General features: G+C 43.3%; 1 protein-coding gene across 1 annotated transcript; it reads left to right on the forward strand.

The window, feature by feature from the left end:
* The first annotated feature begins 2119 nt into the window (after positions 1-2119).
* ZNF365 (zinc finger protein 365) lies at positions 2120-24618 on the forward strand. The gene is made up of 5 exons (XM_040975825.1): positions 2120-2338; positions 3973-4725; positions 15604-15784; positions 21130-21167; positions 21824-24618. Exons 2-5 carry the CDS (start codon positions 3986-3988, stop codon positions 22083-22085), a joined length of 1221 nt encoding a protein of 406 aa, XP_040831759.1. The 5' UTR covers positions 2120-2338; positions 3973-3985; the 3' UTR covers positions 22086-24618.

Here is a 24618-nt window from a genome sequence, read left to right on the forward strand (position 1 = left end):
TGTATATGTGACTTTGCAATGAAAATAAAATAAATCATTTTTTAAAAAGATTAACTGAGATAGCCAACTGTTTAGTTCAGTGCTCAGCACTGAACATAATGACCATGGAAAGAATCTGTTAACTACTCTGTATAGCAGAGGTTCTCAAACTTTAGCATCCATCACAGTCATAGTGGAGGGCTTCTGAAAGCACAGGTTGCAGGTGTCCAGATGCTGTAATTTCTGATTCAGTGTGCCTGATGTTTGCATCATGGATTTCTATTCAGTTGCCAGCTGACTTGCAAGGCTGCTGTGGGTGGTACACAGGTGATCCTTGATGACCCAAGGGTCTTGACATCCTAAACGCTGGTCAGAGTTGAATTTCTCACAGCTCAGCTCAACCTGCACACAACAATCTCTCTGAAATCACTTGATCATGTTTATGGCACTATTCAAGGGAGAAAAAGCCCCGGAAAGTCTTCATCCCCTCACATAACAGAAGAAGGAAGGAGCTTGAGGGCCAAAATGCAAGCCGCTGCCTCAGAAATGGCAGGATCCTGAACCCAGTGCTTTCTCCAGTAGAACACACGCTGTTGACATTCTGTCTTTAGGCAGCCAGGTGCTGTGCCTGTGCTCCTCAACAGGACCAAGTTGATCCAGCTCTTCATGGTATTAGCTTTCTGACTTCATAAAGATAAAAATCAACGTATTGATTGCTGGGCTAAATATCGGTTTTGAGGTAAGTGAAAGATAACTTCAATGAAATATATTATTTTCCAAGAAAACCACAGCCCAGCACAATTGTCTACCCTGATCCACATGAAGACTCTTTTCTGTTTTTCACAGGTGTGAAGGCCCCTCTCTTACTGAGTCAGTAATGACAGTAAATGAAACGGCAGCTGCAGTGGCTGATCTGACCAGGGCCTGCCTAGGCCAGGAACCACTCCACTGTCTTCACCTCAGACCATCCCCAGCGTCCCGGCCACCTTCATCTCAGGGAGAGGCAGCCCAGGCAAGTAGAAACATCTGTTTGCTTTACCCAGGCCCTACAGCCAGGGTTTAAATCAAATACGATTCCAGCTGCTGGACTTTCAGATTTATTTTTTTATTATTATTTTTATTGGAAAGGCGGATATACAGAGAGGAGAGACAGAGAGGAAGATCTTCCGTCTGATGATTCACTCCCCAAGTGAGCACAATGGCCGATGCTATGCCGATCCGAAGCCAGGAGCCTCTTCCGGGTCTCCCACGCGGGTGCAAGATCCCAAAGCTTTGGGCCACCCTGGAGCTGGAAGGGAAGTGGGGCTGCTGGAATTAGAACCGGTGCCCATATGGGATCCCGGGGGTGCAAGGCGAGGACCTTAACCACTGCGCCATCGCGCCGGGCCCGGGGCTGCTGGACTTTTAAATGCTCTGATGTGAGAATTAATTTGTCAAAATATTAGAATCCCAAATATGAACATTCTTGAGCTATTTACAGTTAGAAAAAAAAATTGCTGTCTGCACAGATGACAAGAAATCACAAGGGTAAGTTTTCTCCTGGTTTCTTGTCTCAGGAGATAGGAGGTAGACTAAGGGTGTCCCAAAGCAGACGGAAAACCTACAAGCAAAAGCCTGAGTCGCTGAGGCTTCCTGGTCAGTCAGAAGTAAAAGTTTCTCGGAGCAGCCTTCTCTGATGAAAGGGGTGTCCTGCCAGAAACCAGGTGCAGGTGGAGTTCCTGTTTCAACGTTAACAGACTTAGCGCTGCTGGTTGATTTCGCACCAGGATAGCCGGCCTGGGTGGCTGGAGTTTACTCTCCAGGTAGTTATTTGGGGGCAATCCTCGCCCCCTTACCTAGGATAAGGAGTTCCTACCAGAAATGCCAGAACCTTCTAGCTGAGAGAATTGTATGGCTGCTCCGTCCTCCCACACCTATCCCCACCCCCACCGAGGACCCCAATAACTGTTGGTGTGCAGGAAGCTGCCTGAGCGCGCAGCGCCTGCGAGGCTGGCACGAGTCTCCCCAGCCCTCCCCGGGGAGCGCTCCCAGCGTCTTCCCCAGTGATGTCAGCGGAATCCTGAGCCCGATCTCGCTCCCCTGCCGGCTGCCGGGCCGATCGCGGCTGTCACCGTCGCCGCAGCAGCCCCCGAGTTCGGACGCGCGGTGCCCGGGGGCGGCCTCGAGCACCGCCCCCCGCCGGCTGCCCACGCCGCGCTCCGCCCTGGACGCCGCCGGTCCCAGCACGGGGGTGCAGCGGCGGGGAGGGTGCGAGCGGGCCCGGCTCAGCCTGATTTACGGCTCTGCTGAAAACCGCTTCGCTCCCGCAGCATCAGCATCGGGGGCGGCAGCGGCGGCGGTGGCTGCAGCAACAAGTCGGGTAAGCGGTGGCCGCCGGGCTTCAGCATCCACGGCCGGGCCTGGGGGAGGCGGCGTGCCGGGCGGCCGGGTTGGGGACGGGTCCTGTCTCCTGGGCCTGGTGAGGAGTTGAAAGAGCAGGCTTCTTGGCCCCACCTGCGGGAACCTGGCAGCACACGCGTCCACTCTGTTACCAGAGAGCGGAGACCCCCAAACGCCTGGCATCCCTACTCTGCCGGAGTGAGGGCTTTCCTGGTAATACCACCCACCCCGTCACCACCACCACCACCACCGGGACTGGGGTTTCAGCTGGGCTCCTAAAAGCCTGCGTGCCCCAGAGTGTGTGATGACCCATTCCCATGCCCAGGGATTCCCCCACCCTTTCCTAATGCCCGCTAGAATTCGGAATTCCCCTTCGTTTACCTCTTGCCAGTAACTTGGGGCAGGCTGAGAGTCAGGATTTGCTTCTCATCTCCAGAAAACCCACGGTTAAATACACCCATGGGTAGCACAGGAAGAGGCTCTCCTCTGAGGGCCATTGGTAGCCTGGGAGCTTTGCCTGCCTACGTGTCTAAGGATGGTTGGCACCTTGGCTGTTGAAGAGGTTGCGAACCTAATGAGGACAGTTTTCACCCCGGAACTCCAGGTGGACGCCTTTATTTTGGGCTCCCATGCTTGTTTCATTTACACAGAGGCCATTCCTAACGGGAATAAATGTGCAATACTTGCAAAATTGGGTTGCTAGGGTGAAGATTAAAAAAAAAATGCTGCAAAGATCCAATAACTTCTTATTAAAAGAGTTCCGTGGATACCCACCTGGTTCAAACACTGGCCAGCTGTAGAGCTTGTCATGTTTGCATGGGATCCGAGGCAACAGCCATCCAAGCAGACACACAGTCATCTTGGCAAACTGGTCAGGGTGCTCCGCCATGTCCAATGATAACTTGGCATGTTGGGTCGCCAACACTCAGCAGAGCTGGAGTGCAGGGAGCCTTAGTGAAATGGTGGGACAGCTAAATGTCATCACAGCAGTCATTCGAAGAGACACGTTAAAAGCAAGATTGCAGGCTGAAACTTGGGCAGCTGATTGCCAGCTCTGGTAACACCTCTCCTCTAGTTAAAGATCACTGGTTTTGTCCTCTTTGGCAGTTCGTGTGAATTCTTCCTCTTGCTTACTCCAGATTCTGTCTGTGTAATAGGGTGCACTTTTGCGTTTGTTGTGTGTGAGAAGTAGGAGGGCAAGAAGCTGGAATCCCACTTCTGGATCTGTCACTTGTCACTGGCCCTTGGTTTCTTTTCCTCCCCATTCCTGTTTTCTCATCTGTGAGGAGGAGCTGTTAGCCACCTGTTTTTATCCTCTACTTGGTTACAAGCTTGATCTGTAAAGGCTAACTAATAGACACTTTCAATTTTGCAGGCTGTTCTAATCACTTTCAGTGTGGGTAGTGCATAAGCCACCAAGAGTTCAGAAGTATCTGCCTGTAGCTGGGTTTGGCTAACAGAGCTTATAATTCTCAACCTTAGATCAACAGGAAATAGTGTCAGCAAAAATACCTTGAAACCCAGAAGCCGCCCTCATGGAGGTGAGAGGAGTCATCTGGGTGGCATTTCCCCCTCCCCCGCAGATGGGTGAACTTCTTTTTCCCCCTTTCCCAGGACTTTCAGAGTAATGCAACAGAAGGCTTTGGAGGAAAGCAGATATCCTTGGCAGGAGTCCTTTGAGAATGTTGCTGTTTGCCTGCCATTCCGCTGCCCGAGGTGTGGAGACCACACCAGATTTAGAAGCTTGTCGTCGCTGAGGGCCCATCTGGAATTCAGTCACAGTTACGAAGAGAGAACCCTCCTGACAAAATGCAGCTTCTTCCCATCTCTCAAAGACACAGACCTCGTCACCACAGAACTCCTGAAACCCGGGAAACTGCAGAGCGGCGGGCCCGGGGCAAAGCAGAGACCAGGCTATGTTAACTTGTACAGCATTTCGCACGAACACTCTAAGGACCGGAAGCCGTTTGAGGTGGCGGCGGAGAGGCCTGTGTCCTACGTGCGGACCTACACCGCGGTGGACCTACGCACTGACTCGGTGGATGGGCTGCGGTCGAGTCCCGGGCTCCCCACTTCCGACACCAAAGCTTCTTTTGAGGCACACGTCAGAGAAAAATTCAATCGGATGGTCGAGGCTGTGGACAGGACCATCGAGAAGAGAATCGATAAACTCACCAAAGAGGTGGCCCAGAAAACTGCTGAACTGCTGGAAGTTCGGGCAGCTTTCGTGCAGCTGACTCAGAAAAAGCAGGAAGTTCAAAGACGAGAGCGGGCCCTGAACAGACAGGTGGATGTGGCCGTGGAAATGATCGCTGCGCTGAGGCAACGCCTGACGGAATCTGAGGAGGAGCTTCTAAAGAAAGAGGAGTAAGTGGTGCTGAAACACAGGACGCCAACCCCCTTGCTGCAGACTCTGCGACCCTTCCCCACCAGTCCCCAACACATACAGTCACAGTCACAAGCGAAAGTTAAGCGAGGTTTGGTTTTCCGTATTTACAGGTACCTTGGCTGCATTTCCCAATTGTACCAACAGGAAAAGGGCATTGATGTTATTAACCTCTTTATGTACGGTCTATAACTCAGCAATATTAGAGTGAAAATATGTAACTCCTTGACTCCTGAGGCGCTGGAAACCGCAGGCAGAGGAGTAGTGCCATCTGTCTAAGGAGGGCACCAAGGGCATGCTGGGAGAACCATCCCTTGTCTCCATGATGTGGTCGGGAACAAGAGATGCTATCACAGTCAATGCCGTCTTATTCAAATGTAAAAACAAGCTTAGCTCCATCTACAAATTGTTTTGACTTATTTGCCATTTTGAATTGCCCATTTGTGCTAATTAAATGTTGATCACTGAGCACCCATTTAATTACAATGTGTGTTCAGAAGAAGCAGACGTTAAGAAATCTGGAGACTAGACATTCAGATAGCGTTGTATTTCTGTGATGTAGGTTTGATCATTTTTCACGTGAGATGATGGGTGGCGCGAAGGGTAAGTCTGCCCATGTGCAAAGGGTTGACACTGGTTCTCACAACTGAGTATGATAGTAGAAGCTATCACTTGCAAAGTCATCGTACTTGGAGAAGCATTTTGAATTTAACCCAGTTCATAACAATTTAGTGGATTGTGCAAAGGCAGGTGGTCAGATTTCCTTCTAAAGGGTGGCTCAGAATTCATGGACTCGAATGACCCAATACTTGATAGAATGAAACCTCATGGGCTAAAACATCCTGCACAGCAGGATTCCACATCATTCCTGTCCTCTTACAGAGATGGCTTTCATTTCATCTTTTCTTTATCCGACTTCCTGGGAAATCACTTGCTGTCAGGAATGCCTTCATTCTAGCTGGAACGAAGCCTGCTGTGCTCAGATGAGGCCTAAAATTATGTATTTCGGGTGGATTTAAATCAGCCATTGATTTACTTTGCTCACAGATAAGTCATCTCTAATATAAGAAGGCTCTCTTTGTGGCTTCTGATGTCCTTGGTGGACAGTTGGTATCTTGAGCAATTCAGGTCACCAAGGTGACCTGTACCGCTGGAGTAGCAGAAGATGGGCTTCGCTTTGTGCAGAGAAAACCTAAAATTAAAGTTATTATATTTCTGTTTGCTTCAAGAGCAGCGAGTTTAGAAGTCAATGGAGTTAGTGTGTTGCATTTATTTATTTAATCAATTGTATTTATTTCTTTGAAGACTAATAATGAATGTGGAATTGAAGTGTTGAAGACGGACAGGTGAAGGAGAGGATCCCGTGGTTAGACATAGGTTATTGTCAACATCAACATTTGAGCATTTTGGGTAGTGGGCTCACAGGTGCTCCATTGTTTAACTGATTCACAAGACAAAAGTGAGTCATGCGTGGGTCAATAATGATAATATGTTGCAGTTAACTCAAGACTGTCATCCAAGCACCATATGAAAAGCAAATACATTCTTACTTTAAATATATTTAACAACATAGTCTGCCTTACCCTCTGGATCCAGGTCTTCCCTGTTTGAGTACACTTATGAATTATTTATACACACAGAGTTACTGTGTTCTTCCAAATGCAATTATGACTTGGTGTGGGGTTGTTTTTGTTGTAATATTGTGTGTCTTAGGCATCTTTTATGCACCCAACACTGAATTTACCATTCTTTCTAACTTTTGCATGGTATTCCATGGTCTGGTAGGGATGCATAATGACTGATTTAGCCAGTTTGCTATTGATGTCAGTTTGCTATTGAATGCATAATTTTGTTTCATTTTCTTAGTATCAACAGTAGTGCTTCAGTTAATACCCTCATATATGTTGTTTACATATTTTTAATATACCCGAGGGCACACTGTAAGTTGATTTTTAGTATGTCATTTTTGGACTAAAAGAAATTAACAGTAATTTAAAAACTACAACTTTTAATAAAAACAAAATGAAACTGCTTTAAATTTTAAAACATTAAGTGTTTATGTTTAAGCCTTCATTTGGGACTGTCTCATCAGATTCTGTATTCAGTTCCAAATAAACACTCCTCTGTGTGCATAGAATGGAACTGAACGAGTCTTGTTTCCAAGAGAGATCCTGGGGCTGTCGGATTGAGGGAGCAGCTGTGGACAGGGTCAGCAGTGTCCACAGGGTCTAGCCTGTTTTCCCACCCCCATCTGAATGGGGATATAACTGTCCATCTACCATATCACTCATGATTGATTTGACTAGGTCAGCCTGGCTGGGCTGGTTCCTTCCCTCCTCTCCTCTCCCTTACAGCACTGTGTCCTCTACCAAAGAGGTGGCCTTGGAAAGGCGCTGTTTGGCCAAGGTTCATGCTAGCAGCCATGGTCCCCCAATAAAGGATGCTGCATGAATTTCTGAGGTGCATTTGTGATGGAAGTGAGTCATTCCCACCCCACTTGAAATTGACTTGAAAACTGAGAATGCTTTAAAATGTAGATGGTAGACTTGGCTGAAAAAAAAAAAAATAAAAAACAGGAAATTTCTAGTTGCTGACATTCATGCAAAGGTGCTTTTTTTAAAAAAAAAAAATTTACAAAGCTTTCTCTCAACTTTAAAAATCCTTTATTTAAAACTGAAAGTTAAGTCTACAGGGCTACTTCTGCCTTGAGGCCTCTATAGATTGATTCAACTAGGTCCATAGATAAATAAATATAAGTACATATACAGACTATAGCAGAGAACATTGTTTGAATTGGCAATATTTTTGTACTGGGAAGTCCCATTAGAACCCTGTAGAAAGGTATCTGTGTGTTTTGGGAGTGCAAATTCCAAAAAGAAGCTGCTCACTGTCTTACAAAGTCTGTACAACTTTTCAAATCCTGTTGAGATAGGTGTTTACTTATTGAAGAGCAGGTGGAGCTGTGGGTAGGTAGCACTGCCTATAATCAGGTAAATCAATCTGAAAACCTTGCAGTAAAGTAATCCCTTAACAAGAAAGTTGGACTCGGTTGCTTGTCTTCTGGGGTTTGGAGAATTTGATTACAACAGCAGTAACCCCATATACTCTGCTACATAAAAGGTTGCAAAGTCTTGAATGAGCGTCTTTAATGTGCCCAATGTGGTGCTTGGTGTTGTGTGAGGAACATACACTTCTTGATTGGTATTTTTCTCTAAGAGGAATGTATGCTATACATGGGAAGAAATGCATACCCATGAGCATGCCCATGTATTTTTAACAGGTGCTTAAATACAAGCCACAGTTTCAGGTTGATAAACCATTAGACAGCTGATTGTCCCACATATAAGGGAGTGACGCTGGAGGAGCAGCTGCAGGGCATACTGGAGGAGATGGCCTCTGAGTGGCCTGAGTGGTTGTTAATTTGAGAACTGGATGATACCATCTGTCTGTTTCAGGGTAACACATTTTATACACACAGAAAACAGGGCCCAGAGCAGTGGCTTTAGTTGCAAAGTAAAGCTGGAACCCAATTTGCTGTTTGAGTGCTTTTTCCATTTATTCTCTGTGTCCCAGCCAGACTTCTGAAAATGTGATGTTTGCCCAAAGCCTAAAAGACTTATGTAATAGCAAATGTGGCCCACTTTGGAATGGGCTTGCTATTTTGAGAGGCTGCCAAGGTGACATCATTTATTTTTCTGATGTGATGAAAGAAATGCCAACTGGCATCAAAGGTGTTCAGGAAGCTGGAAAATGGCAGTGTCCTAAGCATGGCGATGATGTGAAGCTTCCAGAGCATTTTAGCCCAAGGTTTCTAACTTCCACTGGGGACTTTTGGCTGTGTCCATGCCCAGTTACTGTGAGGGCTTGGATAACAATGAGAATCCAATGTGTGATTCCATCTCTAACTTCCATCCTGCTCCCTAGGGAGCTAACAGAGCTGAAGCTCCCCTCTCCCTTCATCATGTGTCTCATGCTCAGCTTGGGACTAGGCAGGAGACAAATCTTCGTGGAGTCCCTGATCAGTGGTACCACTCTAGATTCTCATCACAGTAGCAAGCTAAGGGAATGCAGTTCCTGCCTTCATGTGGCTCTTGGTGGAGAACTGAAAATGGACATTAGGGCATGTCATTAAAGACACATGGGGGGCAGCTGAGTCAGATAATTCCCATTTAGGTTTCCATCCAAACATGCTGTGGAATGTTGACCTTCCCAACGCAAGTTTGACATAGTCATTTGCTTTGCATAAGTCAGCCCTCTTGCATGTAAATTAAGCCTTTCCCACATTAGCAAAGGCAGTCAGTGAACAGGCAACAGTGAGCAGGCCGGGGAACAACATAGTAAGTGCAGAGTTCAGGGGATGGAGGGGTGTGTTGGCTTTACTTGATTGATTCATCTCAACAAATGGGGTCTTCTCTTTTTAGGCTGTGCTCCCTGTAGACTTAGAAACACAGACAGAATCAACCAGATGTTCCACAATTTCTTTTTCTATTGGACTCAAGTTTCTCTGCACCATTCCAGCCACCCCTTGCCCTTCTCTCTGGGCCCAAGGGTCTAAAATTATAGTATGGATCCACTTAGAAGCTGTTAGAATATTTTAATTTTCTCATTTAAATTTTAAAAATTCTATGGAGAAGTGTACTGGCGTATTCAAAGACGCTGAAAAAGAAAGACAGCCAACAAGAGTAGAGATGGGCCAGATGTGTAGCTGGTGCAGATGTGGGCCAGTGAGGAACAAGGAGCTGGCTTTGGGCTCTGGTTTGCAGCCAGCTCCTGGTACTTGGAGACAGTCAAAGCCTGCTTCGCAATTGGCCTCACAGATGACATTACCATCTGTTTCACGGGCTCTGTGATCAATAACTAGACTATTTTTAGTTAGAGGTATTTTTATCATGTCATATACCTCTGAAGAGGTTCATGAATCAGTAATGCACAATGAAACTTAAATAACTTGGTGGAGGTTTGCCTTTGGGAAGACAAGCCCGTGCTAAAGTTGTTTAAGAATAGAGGAGCTGTGTCAATTTTAGATCTCACTGCAACCTCTGGAGAAGATACTCGTAAGTTATTTGTTGGCTTTATGCAACAGTACTTATTTGGAAAAAGAAAATCTTAGGATATTTCTACTGGTTGATGATTTTTCAATCACGAATATAGTGGCAGCCTGCATATGTTGAGCAGAAATTTGTTGAACTCGTTTTTGAACCCCTGACCCTGTGCCCACTTAATTCATGATCCAGTGGGGGTAAGTGGCACATTAGTTCTTTGTGATCTGCCGGAAAAAACAGCATCATCTCATCTATACCTTGGTGGTTCTTAGTCAAAGAACTTTGGCTAAAGTTTGGGAAGGCTTAGGGAAGGGCAGAAGCAAGGACTTAGAGGCAACAGTATGTCCAAATATATGAGTCTGGCCCAGTGCAAGGATGAAGGGAGTTCAAGGAGATGCAGGATATGTTTGTGGAGAGGAGATGTCAGTGTGATAGGAACAGTGGGTTGTACTTTGTTTCCATGGCCTGTTTAGAATGAATGAATATAATGTACACCCCAGTGTATTAACCCATGTTTCCATTCATCTCTACCCAGGCTTTTGGGGTGTGTGGTCCCATGATAGTGTATGAATTAACCTGTCTTTAGCCCATTTCAGAAGAAGCAATTGAGAGGGTTTTTAATATGTAAAACATGAAATATTACTTTGTTTCAGACCTCATGGATATACTGTAAAATGAATGAGTGCATGACTGAATTAATATTTTTTCGAACCAAATTTTTGATCATACATAAAGAACTTTTTCAGTTGGTTTCCAGTACTGCTCCACCCCTCCCCCAGTCCTTCATCCTCTGTCTCTCTTCTTTCTTTCTCCCTCCCTCCTTCCTTTCTTTCTTTCTTTCTTTCTTTCTTTCTTTCTTTCTTTCTTTCTTTCTTTCTTTCTCTCTCTCTCTCTCTCTCCCTCCCTCCCTCCCTCCCTCCCTCCCTCCCTCCTTTCTTTCTTCCTTCCTTCCTTCCTTCCTTCCTTCCTTCCTCTTTCTTTCTTTCTTTCTCTCTCTCTCTCTCTCTCTCTCTCTCTCTCTCTCTCTCTCTCTCTCTCTCTCTCTCTCTCTCTCTCTCTCTCTCTCTCTCTCTCTCTCTCTTTCTTTCTTTCTTTCTTTCTTTCTTTCTTTCTTTCTTTCTTTCTTTCTTTCTTTCTTTCTTTCTTTCTTTCTTTCTTTCTTTCTTTCTTTCTTTCTTTCTTTCTTTCTTTCTTTCTTTCTTTCTTTCTTTCTTTCTTTTTTTCTTTCTTTCTTTCTTTCTTTCTTTCTTTCTTTTTTTCTTTCTTTCTTTCTTTTCTTTCTTTCTTTCTTTCTTTCTTTCTTTCTTTCTTTCTTTCTTTCTTTCTTTCTTTCTTTCTTTCTTTCTTTCTGCCATATAGAGTGTTCTCACTCACTGGTCCACTACCCAGCTATAGACAGTGGGTGGAGCTGGGCCACACTGAAACCAAATCTGAGAAGTGACTCCAGGTAGACTGCGTGTTAGTAGGAGCCCAGCATTACCCAGGAAGCTGGAGTCAGGAGCTGGAGCTGGAACTCAGGCCAATATATGCCGACACAGCATGCAGGCATCTTAGCCAGCACCTTAACTGCTACAATAAGTTCCTGCCTACTGAACTGGTTTCTGAATGCCTGTGAATTGGGACAATTGAAATTTCTAGGTCCACCAGTTATTCTGCATAATTATGCACTTGGAGGTCAAGTTCTTAGGGTATTTTTCTTGCTTTAAAGTTCAATATTTTTTAACTAAGAAATGTTTCTACTAACACTTAAAACTCTGGATTTAATCATATCTAGCCTTGTTTTTCTTTAAACAAGTGGTAGTCAAAGATGGAAGCAAATAGTTTTAATTTCCCTGAAGCTGGTCTTTACCCAACCCTGACTGAATTTCTCTCAACTTTGACTTTGTCTTTTTCCATCTTCTGACCCTTACAGAAAACCCAACAAGTCTGACTGTTCAGTCTGATGGCATCAAAATATTTGTTTTCTTAAGTCACATTCAGCTCAACTCTGAAACACACTTACGTCAGTATTTGATTTTTTTCAAATGTCTGCCTCTCTCACTTCTAAACCCACTGCACATTAACATAATCAATACACTTTAATTAAAAAAAACTATTTTTTTTCCAAAAACACTTGGTGAAAGAATGGTGTTTCCTTAAGAGTTTTGCACATATTCATAGATGGGAACCTAGACTTGAGGAGTGCTACATTCAATCTGCTGCAGATTTATTAGTTTGGCTAAAGAAGATGAAGCAAGTCTCACACAGATATGTAGTAAGAAAATAGAGGGATATTTGAAAAATTTTTCAGATAATGGTGAATATGTTTGCATTGATATTATGCCAAATTATTGATAACAATAATTTATTACAGATTAATTGTAGTGTGGCATCTGAAACTATATGGTTGAACATTCTGTTCTTTCACTCATGGAAGTCCATTAGCCTGACTTGCACTTTGAATGAATATTTTACTATCAGAGTATAATAACTAACGGGGAAACAAGCTCAATGTGCTTAAACCTCCGTGTTTTCCATTCATAAAGTTTCCGAGATTTTTTGGAAAATAAGAGGTGATTCTGGGTCTTATACCCCCAGACTGAACAAACGTGAAGGAAGGATCTGACTATGCCCACACGTGATTCCCCTGGCTCGGAACTTGTTTCCTTGTAATCAGGTTACCTTTGGCCGCCTCAGTGTGGTGAATTTCTCAAGCCTCTGCCTTGTGTGTTTTAAGTTCTCTTTTAAAACAAAACTCTCCTAAACCATTAAACTTATTTTAACTGTCTTTTCCTTCTTTTCTAGTTGGTGTTATATATCCACAAACTGAAATTGCATTACCCTGAGTGCCAAACTGATTGAAAAAAAAAATACAAAGGATATAACTTCTCAACTTTAGGGACTAAGAGAAGTAGGTGAGGAAGGTTAGCAAAACCTTCTACAACAAGGACTGTTAATATTATTTTTTTTAAAAGTTTTGTATGGCACCAGTAGCAAAACATTATGTAATTTAAAATTACAAACATAGTGATAAGCCATGTTGCATTCCAATTTGTTCTTCTGCTTTTGAGATGTTACTCCTGGGAGACTAAATTATTAAATATTGCTATCTTCTCGTATGCTAAACTGTGCATCCCGAAAAGCTGAGAGAGATGAATATGCACAAAGTAAAAAGAATGGGAAAGATATGCCAGGGTGCTGAAAAATTAGTTTTTAGTGGTTGGGTAATAGATAATTTTTAGTGTTTTCCTGACCTTTGCAAACATTACTTAGCAAAAGTATTTATAATAGTATGCATTTTCAAACATTATTTTTTAGTAATGAATGGGCTTAGAGCAAAGTCCAAAAAAAAAAAACTGGATTCAACCCTTGCTCAGGAGGGTCCTACAACAGGTCATTTTTCTATTTCCCACAATAAATGTGAAATATTTCTGTAATAGAATGAATATGGTAAGTATTATAAATAAGAATGAGTCGAAAACAAATGACCAGCTTTTTTTTTTGTTTTCTTCTTGGTTGTGTTCCCTGTAAGTATAGTTTGGAGACTGTTGCCTGATTCACCCTGGGTAACCTGGGTAAAGACATGACTCCCTGTGAATTGGAGCCTTAGTGCCGGAAGCAGGAAGCTGTTTTGTGTGCTCCTACTCCCCTTATAGAATCTAAGCCAAACTTAGGGACCAGGAAAGCCTGGGCTTGGCACCTGGGCAGACTCTCAGTTCTTTTGCTGCTATGTACGTTCTGTGGCTTGTGGCTCACCAAGCAAGTCCAAGTGACTAACAGGAGAGCTTGAAAAGTACCTCTGTCCACAGCCTGAATGAGGAGGCTCGGAAAGTGGGAGTCTTCTGTTGAGTGCTCAAACAGAAGGAAACATCTGGAAACAAACTTGAAACTGGATGGCACAGAAAAGTTCTTCTGCAAAGAACACTCTCATTTCTCTAATGGGAATCTTTTTTGGCTGCTGAAAGATAGTGGAACTATTAAGATATTAAGGTTTATGTTTCATTCTTGACAGGAAACAGAGGAAAAGGGGAGGTGTCCGGTATCAGGAACATTTTTTCGGTGAATCATTGCTAGAGGTAATCTGTGTGTGATTATGAAGTTTTCAGAGATGTGTGACTATACAAGGTGACAGAAGAGTTTCAGTCTGGCCAAGTGTGAAGTAAATATTTGTGAAAATTATGACTAGTTGCCAAAGTGGGCACTGACTTTATATTCTGATAGTACAAAAGAAAGCAGCTGAAGGCCACTGCCAGCTCTTTTGCAAAGATCTTATATAAAACCCTAACTTCTGGATCCAGACTTCCTTGAATTTCTACTCTCGAGAATGTAGGAAGTTTGGTAGAAAATACAGATCCTGTGGAAACTGAGAAGACAATAAATGTAAGTGCCTGTCTAGAATGACTGAGGTTAGGCACAAAAATGAGGATTCACTAATGTAAGTTGAAAGAGGCTGTAGAAAAGGTGGTTGAAGTCTTGATAAGAGAGTCTTGACTTTGGGTGAGTTGAGCATGGCCAAAACAATGAAGGGCCATTCTTCCACGAGACAGATTTTAAAGACACGTCAGGGAAATGCTGTAGCATAACTATGGAATTTGTCTGCCCCAGTGGGGATGACAGATTATTCATGGGAATGCCTAAAAGAACATTCCTGAGTTCTCATTCAGTGAGAGCATGAAGGTGAGGAGCATCGGGACAGTGGTGCTTATTTGGTAGAGCTGGTCATCTGGTGCTCGGCCTGGAAAAGGGAGAGTTGCACTGGAGGTTAATTAAAGGATAAGGAAAAAAGCTGTGTGTGGTAAGTGGAGATTGCGGGGAGCTAGGGTAGTATCTTCCAAAAGAGATGTTCATGAGCATGGCTGCCAAAATGTTAATGGAAGCAGTCTCAAAATAATGCAGTTGCAGGTGCTATTTCATCATTTATATTGTTAATCTGTTGTTTGTAGATTTTTTTATAAAGTGCCTGTATATTTTATAAATCAGAAAGATGTCACTTTCATACTTCTACTAAGAATAGAAGGGATAAGATGATAATTAGATTTTTGTAGAATTATGAACCTATAAAGAACTAGGTAGGTGATTGTTGAAGGAGTTATTATTTGAAATAATTTGCTCAGTTACATACTACCAATTGCTTCTCCCTGTGCTGAGTGCTTGAATAGCTTTCCGAGTGGGTCCTAGGTGGTGTCTAAGCTGTTTTTTTCTTAGCTCAAAAATATACTATGGGCAGTGTATTTTATTCTTATTTTATTCTTTGCAGGACTTTGATATGAATGTGGCCTCTTGCCTCCATACTTTCCCCATCAGCATTTTTTTTAAAGCCATAGCAGCTATACTTCTCAAGAACATCCAGTGGTTTCTCATTTCATATGTAATCTGAACGGGAATATTCATAGTGACATCAGAAGGCCTCCCTTGACTGCCTTCCCCATGCAGGACTTGTTGCCTTGTCTCAGACTCATCTGCATGTCCCTGGTTTGTTTAGCTTTTTCTCTGAAGTATCTGCTTATTATTCAGGGCTTCTTTCGTCCAGATGTTGTGCGTGACTTCGCTTCCTAAGCTATCACCCCTTTTGCTCTCTTGCTCATGCTGTGCCTTGGTACCCACTTTCAGTTTCCTTAGAACTAACCACCCCCTGACCTACATTTTTATAGCGACTAACTCTCTCTGCTAAAATATAACCTCCTCATATAAATAACCAAGGTATCATTTTATCTCTCATGTGGTTACCTTGGCTGTACTGCTTAGAATGATGACACACGGTCGACACCCAATAAGAACGTGTTGAACGAACGGATGTCTCATGGATTTGTCTTGTGTTCTGACATTTTTGCCTTGCAGAGAAGTTGTCACATTCAACCATTTCCTGGAAGCAGCAGCTGAGAAGGAGGTGCAAGGGAAGGCTCGCCTCCAGGACTTCATCGAGAATCTGTTGCAGCGAGTAGAACTGGCCGAGAAGCAGTTACAGTACTATCAAAGCCAGCAGGCCTCCGGCTTCAGCCGTGACATCAGTGAGCACCTGGTGAGTCCTGCTGGTCCAGCCACCAGCGTGAATTCCTTGTGCTCTGGGAGAGTGGGGAGCACTTGAATCAGATCATCTAAAGTTGACTTGTATCTTAAAGGCACTTTCATTCAGATGTATTTATGCAAAATTACATAAGTGCATATATCGGTACACATGTATGCATTAAGACACATGATAGATAAGAACATTCATGGAATATGGAATCAAATTATGTTCATTTTGGTCTAAGAATTGTTGAAAATCCATGCATTTTTTTTTCATAATTGGCATCTTCCAGGAAATATTGAGGATTCACAGTCAGCATGGATTAAAACATTTTTTGCACCAAAGTAAACTCTTATTTTTATTATATTTATCACAAACTTTTTCAGGTACTATTCCACATGCAATATATGCACATGCATACAAATATGGTGGGAGAGTAATAAACATTTGTATTTATACTTTCTGTTTCCTAAACATGATGTCCTCTACCTTCAACAGACTTGCTGTACCTAAAGAATAATTGACCAATTCAAGTGAAATAAAATGTCTTTAAGGTTAAGGTTGCAGAAAGGAATTCAGAAATGAGAGCTATGTGTGGTTAGGGCATGACGGGGCTATAATGACTGTTGGAGGGAGAACAGTGCCAACTCAAGGGCAGATTAGCAGGTGTATGCTTTCTGGAAGGACTGGGCAGATGTGGTTTCCCCTTGTGTTCCCATGTAGTCATTCTTGGATTATAACATGTGATGCTGTGAGATAGTTTGCCAATGCCATGGACCCTCTTCTCACCATAGGCTCTGTTACTTGGTCTGTTTTCCTTAAGATGAGGCACCATGTCTTTAATATAGTCAGAGAGCTAAGTCTGTGAGTAGACACACACACAGAATAACTGGTGCTTTTTAAAAGGGAAACCATTGACTCCTCTAGTAACCTATTTGCCCCGGTGTGCTGAAGGCATAGGACAGCCAGAAACACAAACTTCTGGAACCTCAGCTCACAGTTCCTTGCCCTGTATCCCCAGCATGAGCAGAATGTTCTACCCAGCTGCCTTCCCTGAGTGCACACCTGCTCTCCCTTCTCAGGAACTGGCAGGCCGCCATCTCCAGCCCTGCTCCTACTGTCTCCACTAGACCCTGGTGGGCAAAGTAGGAGCTTCTTACTCTCTGTTCTCAAATGCGCTTTAGTTCCTTCCTTCAGCCCCTCTGCCCTCTTTTATGCCACCTTCTCCAGAGAGCATGAAATTCCCAGGTTGATATGCAATGTCTTTCTAAGATGACTCCTATCCTTCAGTGCCATGGAAAAATCACCTCCCCTTCCTTTCCCTTCCTGCCTTTTGGAAGTACTGTCTTGGCATTTGTGTCTTTTTTGGAATCCCCTTGAGCATTTGTGTTCTTTTTCACCTAGCTGATTTCTAAAAATACAGTATGCTTACTCAGGTGTTTTATCTTTCTGCTCTGGAAAATACTGTTGAAATAGACACAAAGTGACCTCATATCTCATCTGCCAAAATCACTCAGGGAGCTGCTCGAAAGGAAGGTCATGAAACAGCTTGGATAATCTTATTTTAAGCATTGCATTTATTTCCTGCAGGTTGCTAAATGAGAGCAAGCAGTAATTCATTTAGCATATGTTTATTGGGATCACAGCATTTACTGGGTGCTGAGGAAGCTGCTGTGAGCAAGGTGGACAAGATCCCTGCTCTCAGCAAGGAGGAGGACACATTACACAAGTGACTGAATGAGGGCCATTTCACTTCATGATGACTACCTAAAGACAGAAAGTCTGGGAGATGATAACCTTAAGGTGTCCAGGGTTGGGGGAGCCACTTTAGATACAGCTGATTCAGGAAAAGTGTTAAGAGGAGGTGATGTTTGCACTGTGACCTGAACCAGGAAGAAGCCGCTCTGTGGAAAGCTAGGAAAGGAATGTTCCAGAATTAGGTAGGGCAGATGTCTTGGGAGAGAGTAAGTTGGCAGAGCTGCCTGGCAGATAATGGAGAGAGCCAGAAAGGATCCAGACATGGGGCCTTTCTGCTCACGTAAGATGTTTGGATCCATTTCCCAGCGCACAGAGAAGCTGTTGGAAGGTTTGTAGCAGGTTGTGATATACATTTCAGCAAAAACTCATTCAGACTGCTGTGTAGGGAATAACCTCAGGCATGTAAGAATGAGAGGCTCTAGGGAAAGGTGGTGAGGGATGGGGCAGGAGTTAAAAAGAAGGAAGGGTGTGCTCTAGGGAGTGACAAGATCAGCTGACCTTGTTGAAGGATGTGATTTAGTGAATGAAGAGAAAAAGAGGAATCGAGGAGAAAGCAAGGCTTTGGCCTAAGCAGTGAGTGTGCACTGTTGCCATTTACACAAAGGGCAGGTGGGAGAAGACACCAGGGTCTAATTCCTCAAGCCCACAGCTGCTTCAAGCACCATGCTTCCGGTTTAGAAGTACTTGCCTTGTTGTTCTGTGCACGGTTACATATGTTTTTTGTATATGGAACCTTGATCAAAGACTCTTCATTGCTGGCTTAGCATCCTCTTGTCCCTAAACAACAAGACAGAATCATTGGGTGAGAGACAATGGAGGTAGGTAGATGGACTAAGTCAGAAAACCTTTTGCATCTGCCTTGGTTCATGGCAGCCTCTGTGTGTGCAAGGAGGAGAGGATGGAGCACTCTGTAACGGCTGTGACAGCAGGTTTGGCCTCTACCCTGTGGATTTAGAGGGCTTGGGAGAAATCCTCATCTAGCTGTTGATTCCACTGAATTTATTGTGTGCATGCTCCTTTGCTCTTACATTTGTACATATAACGCATGCTTTGAGGAGCAGTACAGAGAGGAGGCTTGCAGTCAGCCACCTTGAGTATGAAGCCCAGCCTTGACCTGGTACATTGAGACTTTGAAGTAGTTATTTCTTTTGCTGCCTTAGTTTCCGTATCAGTGAGCTGGGAACAATAATGCCTACTTCCTAGGGCTATTTTGAGGGTTCACTGTACTTAACAAATTGTTGGTGTCGCCCCAGCATGTGATAGACAAATGTGCACCATTATGGAACTTGGATAGCCCTACATACAGCTCAGGTGCTTCTGTATCCGTATTTATTCACGTGTGTTCCTTCTTATAAGACATCGTCAATTGTTCACATTTCTTAAGGTCCAGCTAGATCTATTAGTGATGTTCATGTGTGCTAAGGCTTCAGTTCTTTGCTGTTTAGAGAAGATTTATTTGTTATTATTGGAAAGGCAGATTTCCAGAGGGAGAGGAAAGACAGAAAGAAAAGATCTTCCATCCACTGCTTCACTCCCCAAATGGCCACAACAGCCAGCCAGATCTAAGTTGATCTGAAGCTAGGCACTTCTTTCAGGTATCACATTTGGGTTCAGGGCCCCAACGCTTTGGGTCATCCCCCTCTGGCTTCCCAGGCTAAAAGGAGGAAGCTGGATGGGAAGTGGAGCAACCAGGACACGAACCAGTGCTCACATGAGATCCTGACACTCCAAGGAGGAGGATTAGCCAATTAAACCATTGTGCTGGGCCAATGTTTCAGTTCTTAAAATATTGTTGAAGTCAGGGAACTCTTATAGAAGATTTGATAACACTGTTGCTTTTTCCCCAAAGAAGAAAGCTTGTATGTATATATTTTTCTTTCTGTCTGAGTGTGTGTGTGTTTCTTTTTCTCTCAATTTAGCATAAAACTTTAAAAGATATAATGTATACATATGAAAAAAATCATTCGGCAAAAAATTACATAAGTATGAGGGGCCTTCCAAAAGTTCAGTATAAGTGCATATTATAAAACAGCTAAGCATAAATTTTGAGTATTTTTGCTTCAGCTTAGATGCTATCTTCATCTTCCCATAAAGTCTTTAAAATGCCCTCATACTTACAGTAAAATGACTATATTTTGTTATACTCCAGTAAGAATAAGAATGACGGGGAATTGGGGGAGGGCTAAGAGAGGGGTAGGGGGAATCCCAGTACCTATAAAACTGTGTCACATAATACAATGTAATTAATAATTTAAAAAATATAATAATAAATTTTAAAAAAGAATGATGGGGAAAAGATTTAAAGGAAGAATAACCATTTTATGGTTCCACATCCATTAACGTGCATGCGGCCCAGGTGAGAAACCCTTAATGCTGGTGGCCTCGGGAAGGACAGGGGTGGGGGCAGTGCTGATGTCCTTGGGGATCCCCAGAAGCCATCAACCTGGCCTTGGCCTAAGCCACCTGCCTCACTTCTGATTACTGCTTAACTTCAGGAGCATCATGGCATGATAATGCCTCTTGTGTTTGGTTGTTGGTTGGTTTTTAATTCACTAATTTTGAACAAGATCAAAAATAGTGTTGACTTTCAACTGTGTCCCAAGACAAGAGCCAGGATTGCCCTCCTGCCTCCTTGAGGGCGTGGCCCTCACCAGCCTTTGGATCGACATTTCCTTTTGGCTTGCTCCTGTTTAAACCTGAAGCCACAAACAGTAGAACTGGAGCCATGATCCTGTTACACTGAGCTCTGTTTTCTGGTTTCTTATAGTGCATAGCAGGGTCACATGTGTTGCTCCTCGGCAGCCCAAACATGAAAACAGCCCTTCCTCCCCGCCCCCCACCCCCCCGCATTCTCTGTCACTCTGTGATGCGACATCACTTCACCCAGTTACATCAGAGTTACATGAGCAAGTTAGGAACGGAAGGCTTGGGAGTGTACTGGATTTGCCTGAACATCAGGTGGTGACATCTGGATCACAAGATGGTGGTTATTGATTTCTCCTGAAAACACAGACATCCTGACCCCAGCCACACAGGTGCAGGTAGATCAGTTACAAGAATGGGAAGCATTACCAAGGCTGGGCAGCATCAGAGGCAACTGGCGCCTCTGGGATGGTCTTCAGTCGCTCTTATTTCAAAATCGTGTATTTTAGGTAGTAAACATTTTATGCCAATTTACTCTTGACTTAGATATTGTAACCAATCAGAGCTGTTGTCACTTTGCTGGAGATGCAACCCGATCAATCCACAATTAATGGCACATCATTCCAGTTTGTAAACATGTTTCTTCAAGCCTTGCTCTTTTGGTGCAGGGTGGCAGGGAGCTGGGAGCCTTTGATTTTTTGAGATTTTTGAGATCTGTTGATACAGAGTTCTTGGGACCCTCAGGACATACAGCTCCTAAGGTGCCCAGAATAAGCAGAGGCTGGGACATAGCTCTTCACTAGCGTGATGCATGGTGCCACTGGCAATGCTACTTACTGTGAGCAGTTCCCCAATCCCTCCATGTGAATGCAATTTCTTCAGAAGAAAGATTTGAAACACCAAATCCAACATTCAAACAAAATAATGTGTTTTCTTTCTTATTTGTTTTCCTTCAGCTTACAGATATCTCCTCAAATAAGAAACCCAAATGCCTGTATGTATATCTTTTTAAACTTAGACAATTTAATAATATTTGTGTTATATGTGTCTCTGTTGAATGTTGCATGAGTAAGTCTAGCGTGTTAAGTGGGTTTGAAGGTTTAGGTGACAAATGTACCTGTATGTGTTCCTCACAGCGTAAAATGTAGAGGTGACTTTCAGATGCATACAAAGTTGTGATAGTCCTGGAGCAATATTCCCACGTTATTTTACAATGAAACTTAACCTTACTGAAGTATGGTGTAGTCGTCATAGCTACAGGACTCTTAGTATGCATGCTACATTATCTTTTGTAAATTCATACTGTTAGTTGCATATTTTATACAGATTTGAGTCCCCTGATGGTCTTTCGGGAGTCCAAAATTCCCATCTCTGTAGGACAGTTTTCATTGAAATGCCCTGTGTCTCAATCTTATGACTGATAAACGAGCCTAGTAATCTTTTCCCTTGGATTTAGTCTCATTCAATAATTTCCTGGAGATCGTGGGAATTTGGGGGAGAAAATCCCAACATATATCACTTGTGTTAGTGATAACATTGTCACCATTGACCACAAGGGACTGATTGTGCTGTGGATTAATTACTATTCTTTCACAGCTTTAAGAAATCTTTCTGCTTATCTCCTCCCCAACTCCACTTCACTTTCTGTAGGAGCCGTGGACACTCACATTCAGTGTGTAACCACCCAGATCTCAAGCCCCATTTCCACCCAAAGGGAAGAAGCTGCCTGAAGAAAGTCAAGGATGACAGAGCCAGCATGCAGCCTGCCAAGTCCATGCACGAGCAGGCCGAGTCCTCACGGGAACTCTGCAGACTGCCCAAGAAAGGCGAGTGCCTCGGCTTCAGCCGGAAAGGCAACATCCGGCCCAAGATGGCTAAGAAAAAGCCAACAGCAATTGTGAACATCATCTAAAAGGGTGGAGAACTTTGGGCTACCGTCATCCGGCTTTGGGGAATGTAAAACCCAGGGCCATTCCTGATATGATTGGACAATGCCATGGTGAGACATTGGGAAAGCCAAGGGCATCACCCAGGGTTGCAGAATGTAACAGATGGGAATCCCAGTGAACCGGAATTGTATCACAAGTCTCTTCTAGAAACAAGAGACGCATTACAGAAGAAGTTCTTTAAAAAAAAAAAAAAAAAGAAAGAAAGAATGAGACATACTTCTTCTCATCCAAAACTCCAGCTTCTGAGGTAACTGGCAGGGGCCGCAGGCCTCCTATGCAGTGGTTGTTAATCCTCAGAGCCACAGATGACGCCAGGCACAGGGGAGAATGCTTTTGTGCCCACAGCTCTCTACACCGGAAGGCAGATGGGAAAGTTCTGTTTATGGCAGTGAAATAAAAATATTTGGGTGGATTTCTTTCTCACCTTCTCTTCAGTTAATTTTCAAGTCTGGTTCATGGAGATTTCAATCTTCAGGTGGCTTAAGGGGCTTGCTCATTCTGACTTCAGTTCTGATTTCAAGGGACTGTTTTTTAGTTTGTTTGCTTGATGCAGGATTTTGTGTCCCTGGATGCATGTTTATTCAGATGCTGGTGCACTCTGCTGTCATCTCTGACCGAGCCTTCCGCTGCTCGCTGCTGCTACTACTACAGCCACGCCGTCAGCCTGTGTGTTAGCGGCCGTTTGTGTGGCTGTGGTCGGGAAGATCAACTCCCGTGATCAGCACCCGTCTTTGGTGCCCTGTCAGAGCAGCTGGAATGGCACTGATGGCTGCTGGGAGCAACTGCAGTCTCACTCAGCCCTGGTCTGAGACCTGCTTCAGGGACATGTTCGCAGCTTGCTCTTAGCCGTGGCATTGCCTTCTCTTTGCGAGCTAACTTGCCCACTGGGCAGCTTGCTTCATTGCCTGCTGCATCTGTACCCGTTCGCAGCAGAAGCAGGGTGTGTCCTTACCTGTCAGCCAGGTGCCCGGAGTGTACACTGGGCACTGCATCCTGAAGTCATTCCTGAAATAAACAATGCATGCAGGATTCAGATTTGCACTGTGTCCACCCTCTGTATTTTCACATTCTCCTGCTTTATCACTTTCTCCAAAAATGAATTCTTCCTTTTTTTTTTTAATTAGCAATATCATCAGGTCTCATACAGAGTTTATAGATTCTGACACCCTGGAAACAAGAATATATTTGTCCACAAATACACACACACACACACACACACATATATATATATATATAAGTAAAATATGTTAAGTATATTACTAATTTATTTTTAAATACAGAGCAAATGTGCACTAGTGATGGGTGGTTTTAAACTATATATGTTCATGTAAACTGAATTCTCTTACTTTAAAGCTGTAACCTAATTAACATTAACGGAACTATGATTGTTAATGCAATAAGCGTTCAACTAGCAGTAAGTTTAAAAATAGATAATAATAAGCAGTTACTCAAAATGCCAATAAATTGAAAGTGTAACTTATATAAACATTTTGAACCTATTGTAGTTAAAAAACGCTGATTTTTTTTTTTTTACTTTTGGCCTATGGGTGTGGACCCATCATGTGATGTACAGGGGGGACTGAATATTGCTGTGAATATTACTGTTTAGGCTAACATTGTAAAAATTATAATGTTATATTTATTTGGAGAATTAACCTCCTCTAAAGTTATTTATTACTGATGCTTATACCATGATTGCACTTTAATCTTTTGCATACTAAAAAAATCATAATAAGGTTTGTTGTGCTGCATGCCCTTTGTCCTGTAACACATATGTAATGGCGACATCTTGTTCAAGATGGGATAACTGGATCTTTTTTTCTGTTTTACTTAAAGTAGCTTACATTTTTGATTTTCATGTGACATATGCAGGGGACATGCCAGCGGTCTTGGACAGTGGTACCCAGTGTTCTTCAGGAAGCACCAGGATGTCTTATCTATTGTAAACACAAGACGGAAGGTTTGGGGACTCCTTTGTTCCAGTAACTATTTCTGTATAAGGTTACAACTGCATTCTGTCCCTTTGCAAAAAAAAATGTCTTAGATACATTGTGCTTCCTGTGAGGCATGACTTCAGTGCTGAAATACTGGAGCTGACTCCCTTGGAAGGATATTTCATGCCACATGGCTTGCGCAGGGTGCAGTGTCGCAGATATGTCTTATTTTTAAGCATTTGCTTTGTCCCCATGCTGATTGACTTTAGGGTTAAAACAGTTTTTTTTTTTTTTTGAAGAAGTTACCAGAGTGGAAAAATACATTTAAGGTTAAACCAGAGAGTAGACCTAATTTCATTATTTGTTTAGTAGGAGAGGTCTTCACTTGGACTGTTTTCTTTTTCTCAAGCTAGGTTACAGATGATCTGCAAAGTTCAGATTGCCTAGACACTGGTTCTCTACAGGGTCAGTCAGTAGTACAGATGTTGGAATATTCTGTTCCAGAATTGAAAACGAAGTTTTTAGATTATGAAATATTATAATAATAAAGCTATATTTCTGA

This window comes from Ochotona curzoniae, unplaced genomic scaffold, assembly GCF_017591425.1.
Source record: "Ochotona curzoniae isolate NIBS_2020 unplaced genomic scaffold, NIBS_Ocur_1.0 contig_2692, whole genome shotgun sequence".
NCBI classification, from domain to species: domain Eukaryota; kingdom Metazoa; phylum Chordata; class Mammalia; order Lagomorpha; family Ochotonidae; genus Ochotona; species Ochotona curzoniae.